This window comes from Marmota monax, unplaced genomic scaffold (assembly GCF_021218885.2).
Source record: "Marmota monax isolate L192 unplaced genomic scaffold, Marmota_monax_Labrador192_F-V1.1 WCK01_AAM20220418_F8-fsc00005, whole genome shotgun sequence".
Lineage (NCBI taxonomy): Eukaryota > Metazoa > Chordata > Mammalia > Rodentia > Sciuridae > Marmota > Marmota monax.
The window spans coordinates 2,281,801-2,301,725 of NW_026692254.1; the positions used below are offsets into that span (position 1 = coordinate 2,281,801).

A 19,925-nucleotide genomic window follows, 5' to 3' on the forward strand; every position below is an offset into this window, starting at 1 on the left:
TGATTTTTAGAAGTGTGTAAAACTTCCAAAACTCAGTTCTGAAGTTTTGAGGTCTCTTCAAATGTATAACTCCACAGTCTTACTCAAATGCCTATAAGCATGGTCATACTCTGAAACTTGTACTTCCTTAGATCAGTTCTGTATTGTGGGTCTCAAAATCCTGGAATGTCCCCTAAGGACAGATGATTATCAGTCTTCAACTTTTCCAAGTGCCTTATTTTCCCCTCACTGGAACCTCCAGCTTCTAGATATTTTCCTAATCCTTTGGTACATTGACAGTAGTGGAAACCATGGTCAACCATTTTTACCCAGGTGTCATTAGAAGAATCAGCCTAATTTCTATGTAGCACTTCACAATTCAGAAAGGGCTCTTGCAAACCCTTACTTGTTGATTTCATTTCTAACACTGTAGGTCTTAGATTCCTCTTAAAGTAGTAGTGAAGGGAACTTTGAGAGGCCCCCTGAAAGCATGCAGACACAAAATTTTTGTAAGATATTTGTACTTTTGTCTCCTATCTGCTTAAACAGCACAATGGCCAGGGAGTGACCAATAATTGAGGACTATCTGTGACCATATCTCAGTGAAAACAGTTGGTCCATGCCTTGGCACAAAAACTCAGATTCCAGCCAAATAAGCAATTATGTCCCCCCAAAAAACAAATTAAATGAAGAAATCAACAATGTGTATTGGCAGTAAGGCAGTCAGAAAAACAACAGTTGTGTTAAATTGAGTTCTTATATGTAGTTGGCTTGAAAGATTAAGTTATAATAAGTCCAAAGAAGCCTAACTATAACTAAAATAGGAATGCATTTTTTTGCTTCCAACTGTCTTGAAAAAGTAACAATGATGCAATACTATAAATCTTCAGTTAATTAATTCCAAGTTTTCTGCAGCAAGCTTTGCACCTCAACCTATATTACATACCATCTGTCTATGGTGAATATTTAGTTCTCACTAACATCCTGCTTTTCTACTCTCAGTACAAATGTATCTTTTAAAAATCAGAAAAAATGTTCTGCTAGACCAGAGAGGGATAAGGACTTGTATTTCAAATAAACTGATAATAGTGGCTTTATAATCGATTGCTGCCATCTCCTGTGTTAACAAAGCAGCACCTTCATAAGCGTGAACAAAAACAAAACTGTTTAACAGGAATAATTCCTATCAATCAGAAGGCAAATTTTCTACACACAGAGAGGAAAAAAATGCTTAATTCTCTTACCTCTAAGTGACTTCGCCTCTCAGCAATCACACGTTCATCTTTGTTTCCAAATAGTTTCTTTGGGGGGAATTCAAGGGCAGCAAGCTGAAATACATATTTTACAAGAGCTGTGTTAATATTAAACCTAGGATCTTTGGGCTATCATTAAGTTATTATTTGGAATCTCTATCATGGGGAAACAAGAGGCTGAAAGGTTAAAGATGGTGGGTCTTGCATCAGTTTGCCACCAACCATGTGACTTTAGACAGACATTGCAATCTTGGGTCAGTGGTGGAACCTGATTTTTAATACTGTCTCATATCATGTATCAGACTCTGTGCCATATGGTGTTCTGCAATTTTTGTTTTTTAGAATACAAGTTTGTTCTTTCGCTCCTCTTCTTTTGTGTTGAGATGAGAATTTGAAAACTCAACCTACACACTACCAGAACATTTTGTAAAATAGCTCTGAGATGACTGCTAAGGTTCTCTAAACATTCTATACTGTCTTTTTTTCAGTTCCTATTGCAAATGAAGACTGCCCATGTGAAAAGAGGGCTTCTTGTGGAAGCTTTCACCTTATTTTCCCAAAAGTGAAGGTTCAGAATAAGTTTTAACCTAGTATTGAAATTTCAGTCATTTTTCTTATGCTTTTATTCTGGAAAGTATAAAAATCATAATAAAAAGATAAGTTTTATTATAAGCTCCCAGGCTACAAAGGACTCTATAATCTGGTCAGAAACTGCCCTACCTGCTTTGGCAGAATAAATGTTAAACAGAAAAAACTGCTCTGTTGATGGAATTCACCATTTCCTTCCCTTCTTACCTTGTCGAATCCAGACAAATTGAAGCCAATGAAGCATTATTAAGAAAAAAATGAACATTTGTCTCACAATGTAGGACATAACATGACACCAAATTCCTATTTTATACCTATGCAAATATATAAGTTGATTTATATTTATATGGCCACAGCAGGAGTAAAAAATTAAGGATTAACACCTGTATATGTAAGATTTAAAAAACATAGTACATTAAAATATACTAGACATACAGAAGAGTACATATATAATAAGGGGACAAATTGATGAATTTTCAAGATCTCGATACACTATGTAGCTAGCAGCCAAGTGAAGAAATGAAACACTGCCCTCTCCCCAGGAACCACAGGTACTCCTTCCAGTCACTCCCTCCCACCTCTGCAAAGTCAATGCTAGACTGACTGACTTCCAACAGCATAGTTTGATTCTTCCTATTCTTGAACTTCATGTAAATAGCATCATGTAATATGAAGTCCTTGGTGTCTACCTCCTTTTGCTCAAGATTCCGTTTGTGAGATTCATCTGTCATGTTATGTGTGGCGATAAATGCTCATTCTCATTGCTGTACAGTATTCCATTATGTGAACCTTCTACAACTTATTTGCTCATTCTGTTGTTATTGAGATCTTTGTTCATTTCCAGGTTTTGTCTCTTATCTATCTATCTCCCATCTACTTCTGTTGGTTATACTCTTAGGAGTAGAAATGATACTGGGCCATTTGTTACACATGTGTTCATCCATATTTGTAAATTTTGAATGTTTTTTTTCCAAACTGTTTTGTTTTGTTAATTAACTGACAATTCCTTTCAGAAGTGACTGAGAGACTCAGTTGCTCCAGGTCCTCACCAGGGCTTTTTAACTACTGTCTTTTCTATCTTAGCATTTCTGGTGGGTGTGGAGCAATTTCAATTATGGTTCACATTTGCATTTCTTTGATGACTACTGATGCTGAACATCTTTTCATATACTCATTGACCATCTTGTTAGTCACTTTGGGAAGTGTCCATTCAAATATTTTGCCCATTTTAAAATTAGGTGTCTGCCTTTTCCTTAGTAATTCTCTGTGTCACATTCTTTTTTGCTTTTTAAAATTTTTTATTTGTTCTTTTTAAGATATACATGACAGTAGAGTGTATTTTGACATATTATATATACATGGAGTTAACTTATTCTAATTAGGATCCCATTCTTGTGGTTGTATATGATGTGGAGTTTCACTGTGGTGTATTCATATACGAATATAGTAAAAATGGGAATGAACTGGATATAACTTTTCACACTCTTAGAGGTGCCCTTGATAACTTTTTCAAAGTTAATTGTCAGTTGGGCTAATGTTTGCTCCTTTCATACTCCAGTGCTTTTTATTTTTGTCTTGTCTTGGTACTATGGATTGAACACAGGGCTGCTTTACCACTGAGTTACATTCCTAGCCCTTTTTATATTTTATTTTGGGACAGGGTTTTTCTAAGTTTCCTGAGCTGGTCTTGAACTCGTCATGTTCTTGCACTGCTGGAATTACAGGAGTGTGCCACTGTGCTTGGTCTCCAGTGCTTTTTCTACCAAAACAGAGGAACACTGGAATAGGTGATGCTAACACTAAGGGATGAAATTCCTCTCCTCCTTTTCTCACCAATGTTCTGATTTTGTTGGAACTCTTGATCACTGCCTAGCAGCCACCTATTCATATTGCTGATTTAGAACCCTTAAAGAAAAGTTGCTTTCTTTAATCTTTATCCTAGATCTCCAAAGCCTTCACACCAGCTTCTATACACTGCAGATATCCTTTATCTCATTGTCATTAAAGACATAGAGTCAGTCCTGATCTATTCTTCATCTTGACTTTGCAACCCACAGGTAATTTTAAAATCAGTTTCAGATAAAATGCAAATTCACTGGCACTGAGATAAGACAGACTCAGTTTGAATCTCAGTTTGACCAACTAGCTAATTAACTGTATTTCTCTGAACCTGAGTACTCTGTTAAAACACACACACACACACACACACACCCCAAATCTGATGGGTTTCTGTGAAGATTTAGTACAGAATGGTGAACAGACCTTACCCATATTATCAGTTGTCAGAGATGGGTAACAACTAAGAAAGCATTATGCCTGTGTGCCCTCACTCCCTCTCTCGATCCACTGGGCTGGTAAGGTAGCTTCAAGGAACAGAGGGTTTTCTAGAAACTGGCCTTATTGGCACAAACACTTTTCCTCATGTTGTTGTTCAGAGATTACAGGTACATCAGGGCTCAACTTCTGAGCTTCATCCAGCCTCAATTTCATCTTATACAAATGTGCTCTCCCCTGACGCAGGGATGCTGAAAGCTTGACAAGCATACTTTTGCAGTTGATTGTTTTGTAATCTTTTATGTGGCTGATGAGGTGAATTATTTTGTGAGGAGAAATGGATGGTCACATTCATGGACTCAATCAGAAATGGTGCACTGAGAATTTAAGGTATCTGAACCAGGTAAGGAGCAACCATTAGAATTTCCTTGAGTGTACTCCCTGGATGGAGGTTAATATTTTGTCTATAAATAACAAACATATGAAACAACCATGTATACAACAAACATGTATATGAAGGTATATACAGTGTATAGAAACTGTTGATGTGAAGACTTTGGAGATCTAAGATTAAAAAAAAAACTTTTCTTCAAGTGTACTACACCAGAAATGGCTTTAGTGCACTTAAACATACTAAGTGACTAGCAGATGGGGAGCATGTACAGCATGGATATGAACATACGGCTTCTAGGCAGTGATCAACAGTTTCAACAAGAGCTGCCAATGGAGAAAACTGTACCCCAACAAGGGAGCAGGAGAACCACAGGGGCTGGCAATAGCAGTGAGCAATGGCAGAAAGGGAGAGGGGTCTAGAGATGAGCTCCCTGGAGGCCCATCCTAGGACATACAAACCAAGTTAGCTCCGATCACCTTACTCTTCTCTAGCTAAAAGATAAAAATAATGATAGCTCTCCTTATATGTAGTTAAAGGGAGGAAGGAAAGGAATAGAAGCAGAAGTTCTATGTGATTTAGGAGAGAAATGCAAGCTGCTGGACCCACATCCTATTAGTGGGGTTGGGACAAGAACAAACTAAAGCAAAGTCAAATCCATGATGCAAAATATATAGAAAAGAAATGCCTCCATTAAAATAACTATGTTTATGACAGAAATAGCTTTCTAGTTGCAGCACAAGAGAACAGATTCCCTCTGACAGTGTGGAAACTACCTACATTTCTCCCTTTCTGAGAACTTACCAGTGATGTTTAGGTCTTCCTATCTATTAATTTAGGTTGGGAGATATAAAATTTCCAATTCTCTTAGTTAAAAAGTATTGGGTATAAAGCATTTCATCTAAGTATGCCTTGATTAATATTTTGACACTTTAAAGTGACTACTGGGGGTCACTTAAATTTCCATCAACTGTATTTTCTGCTAAGCAAAAGTATTCTCATTTGTTGGGTTGCTGAATGACTATATCTAAGTAAATTTATTTCAAAAGAATACTATTCTCTCCCATATCTATAATTTTGCTTCCCATAGTTTCAGTTATACTCAGTCTGAAAATATTAAATGGAAAATACCAGAAATAATTAATAAATTTTTAAGTTTCATACTATTCTGAGTAGTGTGATAAAATCTCACTTCTTCCTGCCCAAGCTATGAATCATCACTTTGATCAGTGTATCCACACTGTATATGCTACCCATCTGCTAGTCATTTTGCAGCTATCTTGACTGTTACTAGATCAATTGTTCCAGTATTGCTTGTATTCATGTAACCCTTATTTTACTTAATAAAAGCCTAAAAGCACTAAAGTAGTGATGCTGGCAATTCAGATATACTAAAAAAAAAATCTATAAAGTTCTTTCTTTTAATAAAAAGTTAAAAATTCTTAACAAGAAAAAATGTATGCTGAGATTGTAAGATTAACACTTTAAAAGTATGTGAGAGAGATGGAGGGAGGGAGAGGGAGAGAGAAGAGGTGAGAAATTAAGAGCAAGAACACACATAAACACAATAATTTAACTTTTATTACAGTATATCACTCTAATTGTTCTATTTTATTATGTTATTATTATTAATCTCTCACTGTGCTTAAAAGTTAAACCTCATCAGGGCTGGGGATGTGGCTCAAGTGGTAGCGCGCTTGCCTGGAATGTGCAGGGTGCTGGGTTCGGTCCTCAGCACCACATAAAAATAAAATAAAGAGGTTGTGTCCACCGAAAACTAAAAATAAATAAATATTAAAAAATTCTCTCTCTCTCTTAAAAAAAAAGTTAAACCTCATCATAAGTATGTATATATAGGTGTCAGTACTATTTGTGGTTTCAAGCAACCATGGGGATCTGGAAACATGTCCCCCAAGTGTTACAGGGGACAATTAATAGTTGCTGACATAGAGCATTTATAGTCATATTCCTGATCCCACCCTTCAGCAGAAAAAAGAGACAGTCATCTTTATTTGGATTGGCTTTCTTGTTGCAAATAAATAAACATCTAAAAAAAATGGGGAAAGACAGAGGGCCGTGGTGCCGACCTGCAGTCTAACTAGAGTGGGAAGAAGGAGAACAGAAGCAGGAACTGCTGTTTCATTCTGAAAATGACAATAATACAGTAAAAATCCTGTGAGAAGCCCAGGGAAGAAAAGAAGCCTAGACTCTCGCCTTCTACAAGTGCAAAGGTATTGCTTCATTTGTTTTAAAACGGAACAGCAAAAGCAACCCTCTGTGGATTTCATTTATGAATTTTGAATTAATTAAACTACCTAAAATGTTTTAAAAATAAACAATTTATCCAGATAAAAAAGCAATTGGCCAGGACAAATAATTATGCCTGGAAGACCAAACAAAAAAATAAGAACAAAAAACTTCCATTTGTTGAACATTCTGCTGTCTAAAATGCAACATTTCCAACAAATTAAGACTATATGAGAGAAGTTTATACAGGGAGTGATCCTGAATTATCCTTGATGCCTCCACTCATGTCCCACAAACATTGTCATCTTTTGTTTGCTTGTTTTGGTTTCTCACATTAAATAAAAACTTCTAAACAAAATCAGCAATATTATCTGTACCTTTTCATTTCTTCTCAAGTACTTTGTATTTACACATTTTCACTTTTATTGCCTCATTTTTCTAATCTAGCAGAAATTATAGATTTGATTTTCATGAGAAGTACTGTTAGGAACAATCTGTAGGTGGAGAGACTCCTCTTTGATTTCCCTTGTAACCTGTGAAAAAGGAAATACAGTGTCCTATATATCAAAATCTTAAAGTCCCTGAAGTTCTATAGTCTTCTCAGGCATTCCAACTGCACTGGGATCACTCTGTCTTTGACTTTACATGATCATTCTGGGAATCTACCTATGTTGTCTCCTTCTTCCAAAACCATAAGCCCCATCTAATCATGAGAAAACATCAGACAAATCTCAAATGGGGACATTCTGTAAAAATACTGATCAGTTACCATCAACAGTGTCAAAGCCATTTAAAAAAAAAAAAAGTATGAGAAACTGTCACAATCAGGAGGGTCATGAGAAGAGGTAAGTAAATGTAATGTAGTATTGTGGATGGGATCCTAGAACAGAAAAAGAACATTCAGTGAAAACTAAGAAAATATGAATTAAGTGAAGACTATGGCTAATAATTATATACCAGAATTGGTTCATCAGTTATTTTAAAGGTACTCTTCTAATGATAAAATATGTTAATAATATATATTAATTATATGTTAATAATTAATAATTAATAAATTATTCTGCACTATTCTCATCTTTTTACTGTAGTCTAAAACTATGGATTTCTTGTTTCTGAACATATATGTAAGGAACTTGGAAGTCATCACTCCTATTCTTACAGCATGAAAAAAGCTGAACCAAACTGAAAATCAACAACTCTTCTCACATCCAGGAAAGAAGTGAAGTCACAGTGCAAGCTACTGACCCAAACTGGACAGAAAGATGGTGGATACAGAGAATTACAACTTATCTGGCATAGAAACCCATAGCCGGAGTCAATATTGGTAGAAACACTTTGAACTGTAATTCAGGAATTGCTGGAGGCTCAGGATAGACTTGTATGAATACTAAAAATGGCTGAGGGGGTGGATAATTTTAGGGGGCAGGTCTCCACACTTTTGTGAGTTTTATTTATTTATTTTTATTTTTTTTTATTGGTTGTTCAAAACATTACAAAGCTCTTGACATATCATATTTCATACATTAGATTCAAGTGGGTTATGAACTCCCATTTTACCCCAAATACAGATTGCAGAATCACATAGGTTACACATCCACATTTTTACATAATGCCATATTAGTGACTGTTGTATTCTGCTACCTTTCCTATCCTCAACTATCCCCCCTCCCCTCCCCTCCCCTCCCATCTTCTCTCTCTACCCCATCTACTGTAATTCATTTCTCTCCTTGTTTATTTTCCCATTCCCCTTACAACCTCTTATATGTAATTTTGTATAACAATGAGGGTCTCCTTCCATTTCCATGCAATATCCTTTTTCTCTCCCTTTCCCTCCCACCTCATGTCTCTGTTTAATGTTAATCTTTTCCTCCTGCTCTTCCTCCCTGCTCTGTTCTTAGTTGCTCTCATTATATCAAAGAAGACATTTGGCATTTGTTTTTTAGGGATTGGCTAGCTTCACTTAGCATAATCTGCTCTAATGCCATCCATTTCCCTGCAAATTCCTTGATTTTGTTATTTTTTAGTGCTGCGTAATACTCCATGGTGTATAAATGCCACATTTTTTTTTATCCATTCATCTATTGAAGGGAATCTGGGTTGTTTCCACAGTCTAGCTATTGTGAATTGTGCTACTATGAACATCGATGTGGCAGTATCCCTGTAGTACGCTCTTTTAAGGTCTTCAGAGAATAGTCCGAGAAGGGCAATAGCTGGGTCAAATGGTGGTCCATTCCCAGCTTTCCCAGGAGTCTCCATACTGCTTTCCAAATTGGCTGCACCAATTTGCAGTCCCACCAGCAATGTACAAGAGTACCCTTTTCCCTACATCCTCGCCAGCACTTGTTGTTGTTTGACTTCATAATGGCTGCCAATCTTACTGGAGTGAGATGGTATCTTAGGGTGGTTTGGATTTGCATTTCTCTGACTGCTAGAGATGGTGAGCATTTTTTCATGTACTTGTTGATTGATTGTATGTCCTCCTCTGAGAAGTGTCTGTTCAAGTCCTTGGCCCATTTGTTGATTGGGTTGTTTGTTCTCTTATTGTCTAATTTTTTGAGTTCTTTGTATACTCTGGATATTAGGGCTCTATCTGAAGTGTGAGGAGTAAAGATTTGTTCCCAGGATGTAGGCTCTCTATTTACCTCTCTTATTGTTTCTTTAGCTGAGAAAAAACTTTTTAGTTTGAGTAAGTCCCATTTGTTGATTCTAGTTATTAACTTTTGTGCTATGGGTGTCCTATTGAGGAATTTGGAGCCCGACCCCACAGTATGTAGATCGTAGCCAACTTTTTCTTCTATCAGACGGCGTGTCTCTGATTTGATATCAAGCTCCTTGATCCATTTTGAATTCACTTTTGTGCATGGTGAGAGAAAGGGATTCAGTTTCATTTTGTTGCATATGGATTTCCAGTTTTCCCAGCACCATTTGTTGAAGATGCTATCCTTGCTCCATTGCATGCTTTTAGTCCCTTTATCAAATATAAGATAGTTGTAACTTTGTGGATTATTCTCTGTGTCCTCTATTCTGTACCATTGGTCCACCCGCCTGTTTTGGTACCAGTACCATGCTGTTTTTGTTACTATTGCTCTGTAATATAGTTTGAAATCTGGTATCGCTATACTGCCTGATTCACACTTCCTGCTTAGAATTCCTTTTGCTATTCTGGGTCTTTTATTTTTCCAAATGAATTTCATGATTGCTTTCTCTATTTCTACAAGAAATGCCGTTGGGATTTTGATTGGCATTGCATTAAACCTACAGAGAACTTCTGGTAATATCGCCATTTTGATGATGTTAGTTCTGCCTATCCATGAACAGGGTATATTTTTCCATCTTCTAAGATCTTCTTCTACTTCTCTCTTTAGGGTTCTGTAGTTTTCATTGTATAAATCTTTCACCTCTTTTGTTAGGTTGATTCCCAAGTATTTTATTTTTTTTGAGGATATTGTGAGTGGAGTGTTTTTCCTCATTTCCGTTTCAGAAGTTTTGTCGCTGATATACAGAAATGCCTTTGATTTATGCGTGTTGATTTTATATCCTGCCACTTTGCTGAATTCATTTATTAGTTCTAGTAGTGTTTTTGTAGACCCTTTTGGGTCTTCTAGGTATAGAATCATGTCACCTGCAAATAGTGATAATTTAAGTTCTTGTTTTCCTATTTTTATGCCTTTAATTTCTTTCGTCTAATTGCTCTGGCCAGTGTTTCGAGAACTATATTGAATAGAAATGGTGATAGAGGGCATCCCTGTCTTGTTCCAGATTTTAGAGGGAATGCCTTCAATTTTTCTCCATTCAGAATGATGCTAGCCTGAGGCTTAGCATAGATACCTTTTACAATGTTTAGGTAAGTTCCTGTTATCCCTAGTTTTTCTAGAGTTTTGAACATAAAGGGATGCTGTACTTTGTCAAATGCTTTTTCTGCATCTATCGAGATGATCATATGGTTCTTATCTTTAAGTCTATTGATGTGGTGAATAACATTTATTGATTTCCGTATAGTGAACCATCCTTGCATCCCAGGGATGAATCCTACTTGATCATGGTGCACAATTTTTTTGATGTGTTTTTGTATCCGATTCGCCAGAATTTTATTGAGGATTTTTGCATCTAGGTTCATTAGAGATATTGGTCTATAGTTTTCTTTCTTTGAGGTGTCTTTGTCTGGTTTCGGAATCAGGGTGATGTTGGCCTCATAGAATGAATTTGGAAGAGCTCCCTATTTTTCTATTTCCTGAAATAACTTGAAACGTATTGGTATTAATTCTTCTTTAAAGGTTTTATAAAACTCTGCTATATACCCATCTGGTCCTGGGCTTTTCTTGGTTGGTAGTCTTTTGATTGCTTCTTCTATTTCATCCATTGATATTGGTCTGTTCAAATTGTGTGTATCCTCCTGACTCAGTCTGGGCAAATCATATGACTTAAGAAATTTATCAATGTCTTAACTATCTTCTATTTTATTGGAATATAGGTTTTCAAAAGAATTTCTAATTGTCTTCTGTATTTCTGTAGCATCTGTTGTGATATTGCCTTTTTCATCCCGTATGTTAGTAATTTGAGCTCTCTCTCTTCTTCTCTTCGTTAGCATGGCTAAGGGTCTGTCAATCTTATTTATTTTTTCGAAGAACCAACTTTTAGTTTTGTTAATTTTTTCAATAGTTTCTTTTGTTTCAATTTCGTTGATTTCCGCTCTGATTTTAATTATTTCTTGCCTTCTGCTACATTTGCTGTTGTTTTGCTCTTCCTTTTCTAGGGTTTGAGATGAAGTGTGAGCTCATTTATTTGTTGGTTTTTTCTTTTTTTGAGGAATGACCTCCAGGCGATGAATTTCCCTCTTAAAACTGCTTTCATTGTGTCCCATAGATTCCGATATGTTGTGTCTTTATTTTCATTTATTTCTACGAATTTTTTTATTTCCTCCTTTATGTCTTCTGTAACCCATTGATCATTCAGTAACATATTGTTCATTTTCCATGTGATGTAGGATTTTTCCTTCCTTCTTTTATCATTGATTTCCAGTTTCATTCCATTATGATCAGATAAAATGCATGGGATTATCTCCACCCCTGTATATTTACTGAGGGTTGCCCTATGGCATAATATATGGTCTATTTTTGAGAAGGATCTATGTGCTGCTGAGGAAAAAGTATATCCACTTGATGATGGTTGATATATTCTATATATGTCAGTTAAGTCTAGGTTATTGATTGTGATATTGAGTTCTATAGTTTCTTTATTCAACTTTTGTTTGGAGGATCTGTCCAGTGGTGAGAGAGGTGTGTTGAAGTCACCCATAATTATTGTGTTGTGGTCTATTTGATTCTTGAACTTGAGGAGAATTTGTTTTATGAACGTCGCAGCACCATTATTTGGTGCATAAATATTGATAATTGTTATGTCTTGTTGGTGAATGGTTTCTTTTAACAGTATATAATGTCCTTCCTTATCCCTTTTGATTAACTTAGTCTTGAAGTCGATTTTATTCGATATGATGGCCACCCCTGCTTGCTTACGAGGACCATGTACGTGGTATATTTTTTCCCAACCTTTCACCTTCAGCCTGTGTATGTCTTTTCCAATCAGTGCCTCCTGGAGGCAGCATATTGTTGGATTTGTTTTTTTAATCCATGTTACCAGCCTATGTCGCTTTATTGGAGAGTTTAAGCCATTAATGTTTAGAGTTACTATTGATATATGGTTTGTACTTCCAGCCATGTTTGATTATTTATCTTTTTTTTTTTAATTTAGTTTGTTTCTCCATGATTAGCTTTCCCCCCCGACCTCTGTCTTTACTGAGGCACTTCCCACTGATGGTTTTGGTTATTGTTTTTCATTTCTTCCTCATGTAGTGTTTTGCTCAAGATGCTTTGCAATGCTGGTTTTCTGGCTGCAAATTCTTTTAACTTTTGTTTATCATGAAAGATTTTTATTTCGTTGTCATACCTGAAGCTTAATTTTGCTGGATACAGAATTCTTGGTTGGCATTCATTGTCTTTCAGTGTTTGAAATACGTTGTTCCAGGATCTTCTCGCTTTCAGCATCTGTGATGAAAAATCCATTGTTAACCTTATTGGTTTGCCCCTGCTTCCTTTCTCTTGTAGCTTTTAATATTTTCTCTTTGTTCTGTATATTGGATATCTTCATAACAATGTGTCTTGGCGTTGGTCTACTGTGATTTTGTATGCTCAGTGTCCTGTATGCATCTACAATTTGTATATCCGTTTCCTTTTTTATTTCTGGAAAGTTTTCTGTAATTATTTCATTCAGCAGGTTACTCATTCCCTTGGTTTGAATCTCTATACCTTCCTCTATCCCGATGACTCTTAAGTTTGTTTTTTTTATGTTATCCCATATCTCTTGGATGTTTTTCTCGTGATTTTTTACCAGCCTTTCTGAGTTGGCTAGACTCTTTTCAAGATGATATATTTTGTCTTCATTATCTGACATTCTGGCTTCTACTTGCTCTACTCTGTTAGTGATACTCTCATTTGAGTTTTTAATTTGGTTTATAGTTTCCTTCATTTCTAGAATTATTGTTTCATTTTTTTTATAATCTCTATCTCCTGATAAAGACACTTAACTTCTTCTTTTATCTGTTTATATAATTCATTTTCAGTGTGTTCTTTCACTGTTTGAATTTGCTGTCTCATATCCTCTTTAAGGTTCCATTCCATCTGTCTAAGGTATTCCTTGAGTTCTTTATTTGACCATTTTTCTGATGACTCTAGGTCCTCCTGAATATTTAGGCTGTCCTGCATTGTTTGTACTCCTTTTCTTCCTTGCTTTTTCATGCTGCTCATGTTACTTCTTGTTCTGTTTGACTGCTGAGTTACTGTTTACTCCTATAAATTTATTTGATGCTTGGGAGGAAAGGTATTAGGAGGGAAGGGAAGAAGTCACTGTTGCCGCTGGTTTCAATGAAGTTATCTCCTCCGCCGCATTTTGGTGACGTCAGTTCTCTGCCATGTGTTATCCCATGCAAATGGCGACAGTTCGTTTCCCTTTGCCGGGTGACCAATGCAACGGGTGGGTCCTGACTGGCTCTCCCAAGCCCCGTTTCAATCCTATGGCCACTGCCTATGAAGGCTCCGTTGGCATTTACCTCCGTAGGTTCAGAAGGGCCGACCAGTTGTTTCAGCGGGATTGCTGAGTCACTGCAGTTTGTCTGCGAGAAGCAGGCGAATGGGAGCTTGAATTCAGCCGATCCGGGCTCGGTGTGTGTTCTGAGAGGCCCAGACTGTTCGCCCCAGATCCACGTCAGCTCAGCATTGCCTAGTGATCCTGAGCAAACAGCATTTAGACGGTTTACGACTCCCTATGCCCGCGCAGCTGAAGAGGTCAGAGACTGGATCTCTCCGTGCCTGCCGCCATGTTGGATCTCCTTTTGTGAGTTTTAACTCCAGTAACTACCATAAGGTTCTCACTGTGCAGATGGGAGAAAAAATCCATATAGCATATGGCAGGAGGCAGAAAATGCCGTTCAGCAATATTACCAAGAGTTCTGTACCAGAACCTAACCACCTTGGGTTTTACCAGAGTCCAGCTGATAGCGTGTGTGTGGTATGGCCAGTAAGATTTACCAGATTGTGGTGGGGCGAGAGGCCCAACTCAAGCTCACTAAAGACTTAGACTTAACACAATAATTTAGAGTACTCCCCCCACTACACATATATTACTGTCACAACAATAGGAATGCCATGTGACAGAGGATCCAAACTGAAAGAACTGCAAGTCTCAGACTTTATGTAAGGAGCCTCCAAGAAAGCCCAAGACCACAGAGGAAACAAAAGCAAAACACCAGAGGAAAGTTCAGCACCTGAAACCACAGCTACAAATAGTAAGCACAGCCTATACCTGTCAAACAAAACCTCACACTAAAGGCCAATCTACAATTCCTTTTCCCAATACATCATGGCAAGTTTTCAACACAAAATATTACATGCTTACGCTTAAAGGTAAAAATGAATGTTTTGCTTAAAGACAAAACACAGTCTAAAGTTATTTTAAGACTAAAAAAAAACTAACTGAAAAAAAATTGGTACTTTTGTACTCTGTCCCCCGAATCATCTATCCCCAACAAAAAGTGAGCAGGCAAAACTCAAGAAAGAAATGAAGAGACAAAAACATTAGTGGAATGAAAGCCCTAGCAGAAGGAACAAAAGCAATTAGCAAAATAAAAACACAGGATAGCATAAATATACAAATAGCAAAATATAATAATACAAAATGAAATGTGCTAAGAAACAAAAAATGTGACCCCAGAAATTTACAACTAACTAAACTGTCTTTCAAGTATACATGCCATGGAGAGACATTCTCAAACAGATAGGAACTCTTAATATACATCAAATGACCAAAAATATACAATCAAGAGACTGCACAGTATGAAGATCTCAGGAATGAGGAAACCATAGTAGAGTAAATACTGCTTCTATTTAAACTCATACTAAGAGGTAATTATGTATAATTTATTCAAAAAAGGACAAGAATTCTATATATTTTTGACAATGTAAAAATAATGACTTTAAAAAATGGGAGGTAGGAGTAAATAAAGCTAATCTTATCTCTGTCAGAATAGTCATGATTATGAAATATTAAACACATCATCTGAAAACCAGTGGATTTATAATTTTTAAAATGTTTTTATAATTTTTTTTCTTAAAGTCATACACATTTTAGAGGACATATCTTGTAATGGAGAAACTTTAATTTGAAGTTCAGCAAATTGTATGGTTTTACTTCATTTTCTTTCACTCTGTTAAATTCAAGTAAAATTAAATTTAATGTCTATACTTAAAAATAGCATATCTAAAATGAACACAATGTTTTAAGGTCATTTTATTCTTTTCCCCTATTCTTCTATCACTTTAGATCCTTTTTATCAATTTATGTATCCAACCTTTTATCTGTGCCTATTCATTTTCTAAATGAATACTTAAAATAATGTTCATTAAATGGTAACATTAATTATATTTAGAGAATGACTTTGGGTAATCTGCTGCTTTCTTCTTGTATTTCCTTGTATTATGTGAAATTTTTATAAATGAGCATGCATCACTTTTATAGAAACAGTAAAAAGTGATTATTCTTTTCCCAAATTTAATGGAACAGTTAAATTAACACCATATGTCTTTTTCTTTTAATAACCTGCGATTTGGGGCAATTGGATTTCAAGTCTCTGCAAATAACTGGTTGAACCATGTCGGGCAATGTGTAAAACCTCTCTAGTTTCTAGTTTCATCATCTGTCAAAGGGAAGAAACTGAACTGAGATGTTTTAAAAGTCTCCTTTCAGCTCTGAAATTCTGCAACTTGGATTCTGATGATTAAAATCTCTCAATGCTATGTTACAAGTAGCACTTAGATACTGTGGAGATATTTTACCTATTATCTTGGTTGTGCTGTATGGCTTTTGAGGAGTGTATCTTACTTCCTGCAAAATCTCCATATACTCATTTGAAGCAATGTTCAGATGTGTGCAGGGAAAATGGAGTTTAATATAATAACAAAACAGGTTACTTTTCAAGAAGTTATAGAACAGAAAAAGGACAGGCACAAAGGGGATGCAGTATTCATGAGAAAAACCTTCAAAATGGCCTCTTTTCCTGCTGTAGTCATTAACCTTAGAGCAGGAGTGGGAAATGATGTAAAGAGGTTTGAGTTCTTGTGGGAAAACTATATTTTAGCATTAAAAATGATGACTGAAGTCAAATAAATGGGATATTTGTGGGAGATATCATAAACCTAGAGAGTACTGGAAGAAATTTTAACAACAGCCCTATGGCCTACTTTGCATAATTATGAAATTTGATTATGCAGAATAAAACACAGGAAACAAACAAATGAGGATTAAAATAGCACTTTTTTTTTTTTTTGCTCTAAGAGAAACATAATGACAAGCTTGCTCTGCAATTCAGTAAATAAAACATATTCTGGAGACAAAAGGGCTGAAATAACAGCCATTGGAAAAATGAAGTCAGTAATTTTGAGGTCCACTCATTTCTTATGGAATTTGTCTTTCTCTTCTTCAATACACGTGGAACCTAAAAACTCAAGTGATTCACTTCTAAGTTTTATGTTGAAAAATAGATATGAAGAACTAGCAAGAGAGTAAGATAATCAATTAGTTACTTTAAACTAATGCAACCATTTTATATATTATTTGTGAATCCTGGGTTTAGAAAAATGGAAGCACTGAGAATCCATTCATCTAACAAGTTCAGTAGCTACACGTGCATTTATGCTTTTCAGAAATACTTTCAGCATATCCTCTGCAGTATTTCTTAATGATCCCGGAAACAGTGATATTTTCATCTACAAGTTGTTTCTTCTCTGATTCCCAGTGAACTGACATAGTCATCAAGTCTCCTGACTTCAATGTTTATTACATTAAAAGAAGTTTGCTGCCATTAAGAAGGCAAATTAAATATAATTGGAAAGTTTGCTTTCATTAAAAGCTTTTCTCTCTTAGCCAAGTTCACTTTTTAGTTTAGCTAGACCCTATATTAAGTCCAGGTGGTCTTGAAGGCAACAGACTGCACAGGTTTTAATAAATGGCAATGTCATTACTTTGGATACAAATAACAGCAGTCATAAATATAGAAAAGAAATTAAAATGAGGAACAAAAGCCTTGCTTATCTTCTAAGATTTTTAACAATAGCTAAAACTGGATTATAAATCACTGGAAAAAGAAAGATTGAGAACTAATAAAGTTGTGGAGTCTTTACTAATAAAAGAAAAATACCTGACTTCTGTTAACACTTGATAAAAGTGTAGTTTATTGCCATTCCTATTTACTAGTCATTTTCTTTACTCCAGTGATACATGGCTACTTAACTACTACTCAAGTTTTACAGAAGGGAGAAAAAATTTTAACATGACACTCTAATTGGTCACATCAGCTATAACCTGTCTTTTGCAAGTATATATACCTACATATAACTGGCAGTTTTTGAAACATCTGCACACTGCAAGTTTGTGGCTGTAAATTTCAGCCACTCCAGCTTCTGAGAAATGAAAATAATGAAAACTCATCAAAAGGCTGCCATAATTCTCACAGCTGACTAGATGGAAGCATTTTTGACTACTCAAAATTAATAGCAGCTCCCAAGGCCTTAAAAGAACAGCTGTCACTGAGAAATATACTCACAAACAATAAGCAATTCTCTTCTAAGTTTGATTTGTTAGTGGCATGAAGCAGCAATTGTTCGGGATAACCTAAATGGGTCATTAAGAAGCAATGAGTTACCTTTATACTATCAGAGGTCTAAAGCCCACACGGCATAATACTTATGAGCCACCTGCTCTGTGCCTCTCTTAGGACTTGTCACATACTACATTGTTCTGAAGTATGTGTTGTATGAAGGAGCAATGTAGAAATTTTTGTTGGTGGTCCAGGGAAATCAACAATTAAAATTAGAACACATCATTAATGCAAGCTGCTATCCTCTTCTCACCAAAGTACTAAAATCAAGTACCTTGGAATCATCCTAGGTATAAAATCATACTTGGAAATGTAGTTAGGATTGCATCAATTTCCAGTTATATTTGTATAAAGATTGTATCTTTTCCACATGAAGTTCTCATTCTTCCCAAAGCCAGTGTCAATTTCATTCAGGCATGAGCCAGTGAAAATAGATCTGAGAACATTCATGTATGCGGCAACAATTTTTGAAAGAACATCCAGATCTGTGAATATTAAATATTGCAATTTTAAGAATATGAAGTTGAACCAACTCAAAGGCTTATATTTTCCATCTCTTAGTATGATGCTAATTGTCTCTTTCAGGAACTGAGGCATGCCAGGAACTTGTCATTGTAATGACATTGAATAGAAGAAACAAAATTTCTAGTAGTCTAGTTAGCATCCATGGGGACTTGCTATGTAACTGATTTTTATAGGGAATGAATTTTCTCATTTTTTATTTCATCTAGAGCATTCTGTAAATTTCCCCTTGTAGAATGAATACTGTCATGAAGAGGAACACTGTCAGACAAAGAATAAGGAATCAGGAGACAGGAACCTTGCCCACTCTTAGGTCTTGAACAAAACTCTCTCTAGGTGTTTGGTCCCTCTTGTCTAAAATGAAAACCTAGACTACACATTAAGTCATTATGGTCCCTTGGCAGGTGGAGCCTGTTGCTGTACAAGTTTCCTTACTTGCTGCAAAGAAGAATGATAAAAGTCTACATCTGTGGTAACTGAAGAGACATTTCTTCGTCATTGTTCAGGTCTGAATGAGTCTGTTATTAATGTTGACAATATTCAAGATTATCTGTCTCTAGATATCACTTCTTTAGTTTAATGATCTATAATAATGAAAAATCAACTCAAGTTCACAAGGTGAATGCAAAAGAAAGGACAGGAAATATCTAATCAGTGGTCCACTGAGCATCCTTTGGGTGATGCTTTTCCCCAAATACATGGTCCTGAGACCCACCTCAGGTTTATTAAAGCAGAATTTCCTAGTTGAGGGCTTGAGTTGACATATTTTGGAAAGGCTTCCAAGGTAATTCAATGTTCTTTGCTCCTCCACCTATCCTTGAAAGTAGTGATTTAAATGCTGTTTATCTATTGGGTGGAGAAAATAGTATAATACAAACCACAAAGTGAGAAACCTGGGTCCCTGATAACATACCAGGTCAGAATGCTGGTGGCCTTCTATTTTTGGCTATATAGCTATTTGCTATTAAAAAATTCAAAGAAGCTGAGGGCTTGGTGTGAATAAATTTATCTAAGGCTTACCGGATGCTCCCTGTGGCTACGGTTGGTAGCGTTATAATTTGGGTGGTGAGCAGATTTGCAATTTTTATATTAAATTTGGAATGCTGGTTATAAAACAGTCTAGAATGCATTTCAATGAAAGATGGAAAATAGCTATCAAAGACAAATATGAAGCCAGTAGCCAGCTTTTTTTTTCTTGACTTTCTTTGGTGCTGCATTGGGGAAATCATTTGGAGAACATAGAAGGTGATAAATGGTTTCATCAGCGCAAACTGAAAGTCCACATACAAATTAAATAATCTCTTGCCTAATTATTTCCTTCCCTCCCACTGGTATTTACTGGGCACCCAGAGAATGCTAGCTGTGAGACAGAAAAATTGCTGTAACACAGTAATCTTCCATTTTCACTCGAAGGCTCTCAAAATATTTCTCTCACTCAGATTTGTAAGGAGAAGGAAGCCCCTTTAGG

General features: G+C 36.0%; 1 protein-coding gene across 3 annotated transcripts in view; it reads right to left on the reverse strand.

Moving 5' to 3' along the window:
- Kif16b (kinesin family member 16B) overlaps positions 1-19,925 on the reverse strand; it is a 304,004-nt gene that overhangs the window by 37,008 nt on the left and 247,071 nt on the right. For all 3 annotated transcript variants that reach the window (XM_046434441.2, XM_046434424.2, XM_046434431.2), the window contains one exon: positions 1,224-1,307. In XM_046434441.2, the coding sequence (XP_046290397.1) occupies positions 1,224-1,307 (84 nt within the window). The remainder of the gene's footprint in view (positions 1-1,223; positions 1,308-19,925) is intronic.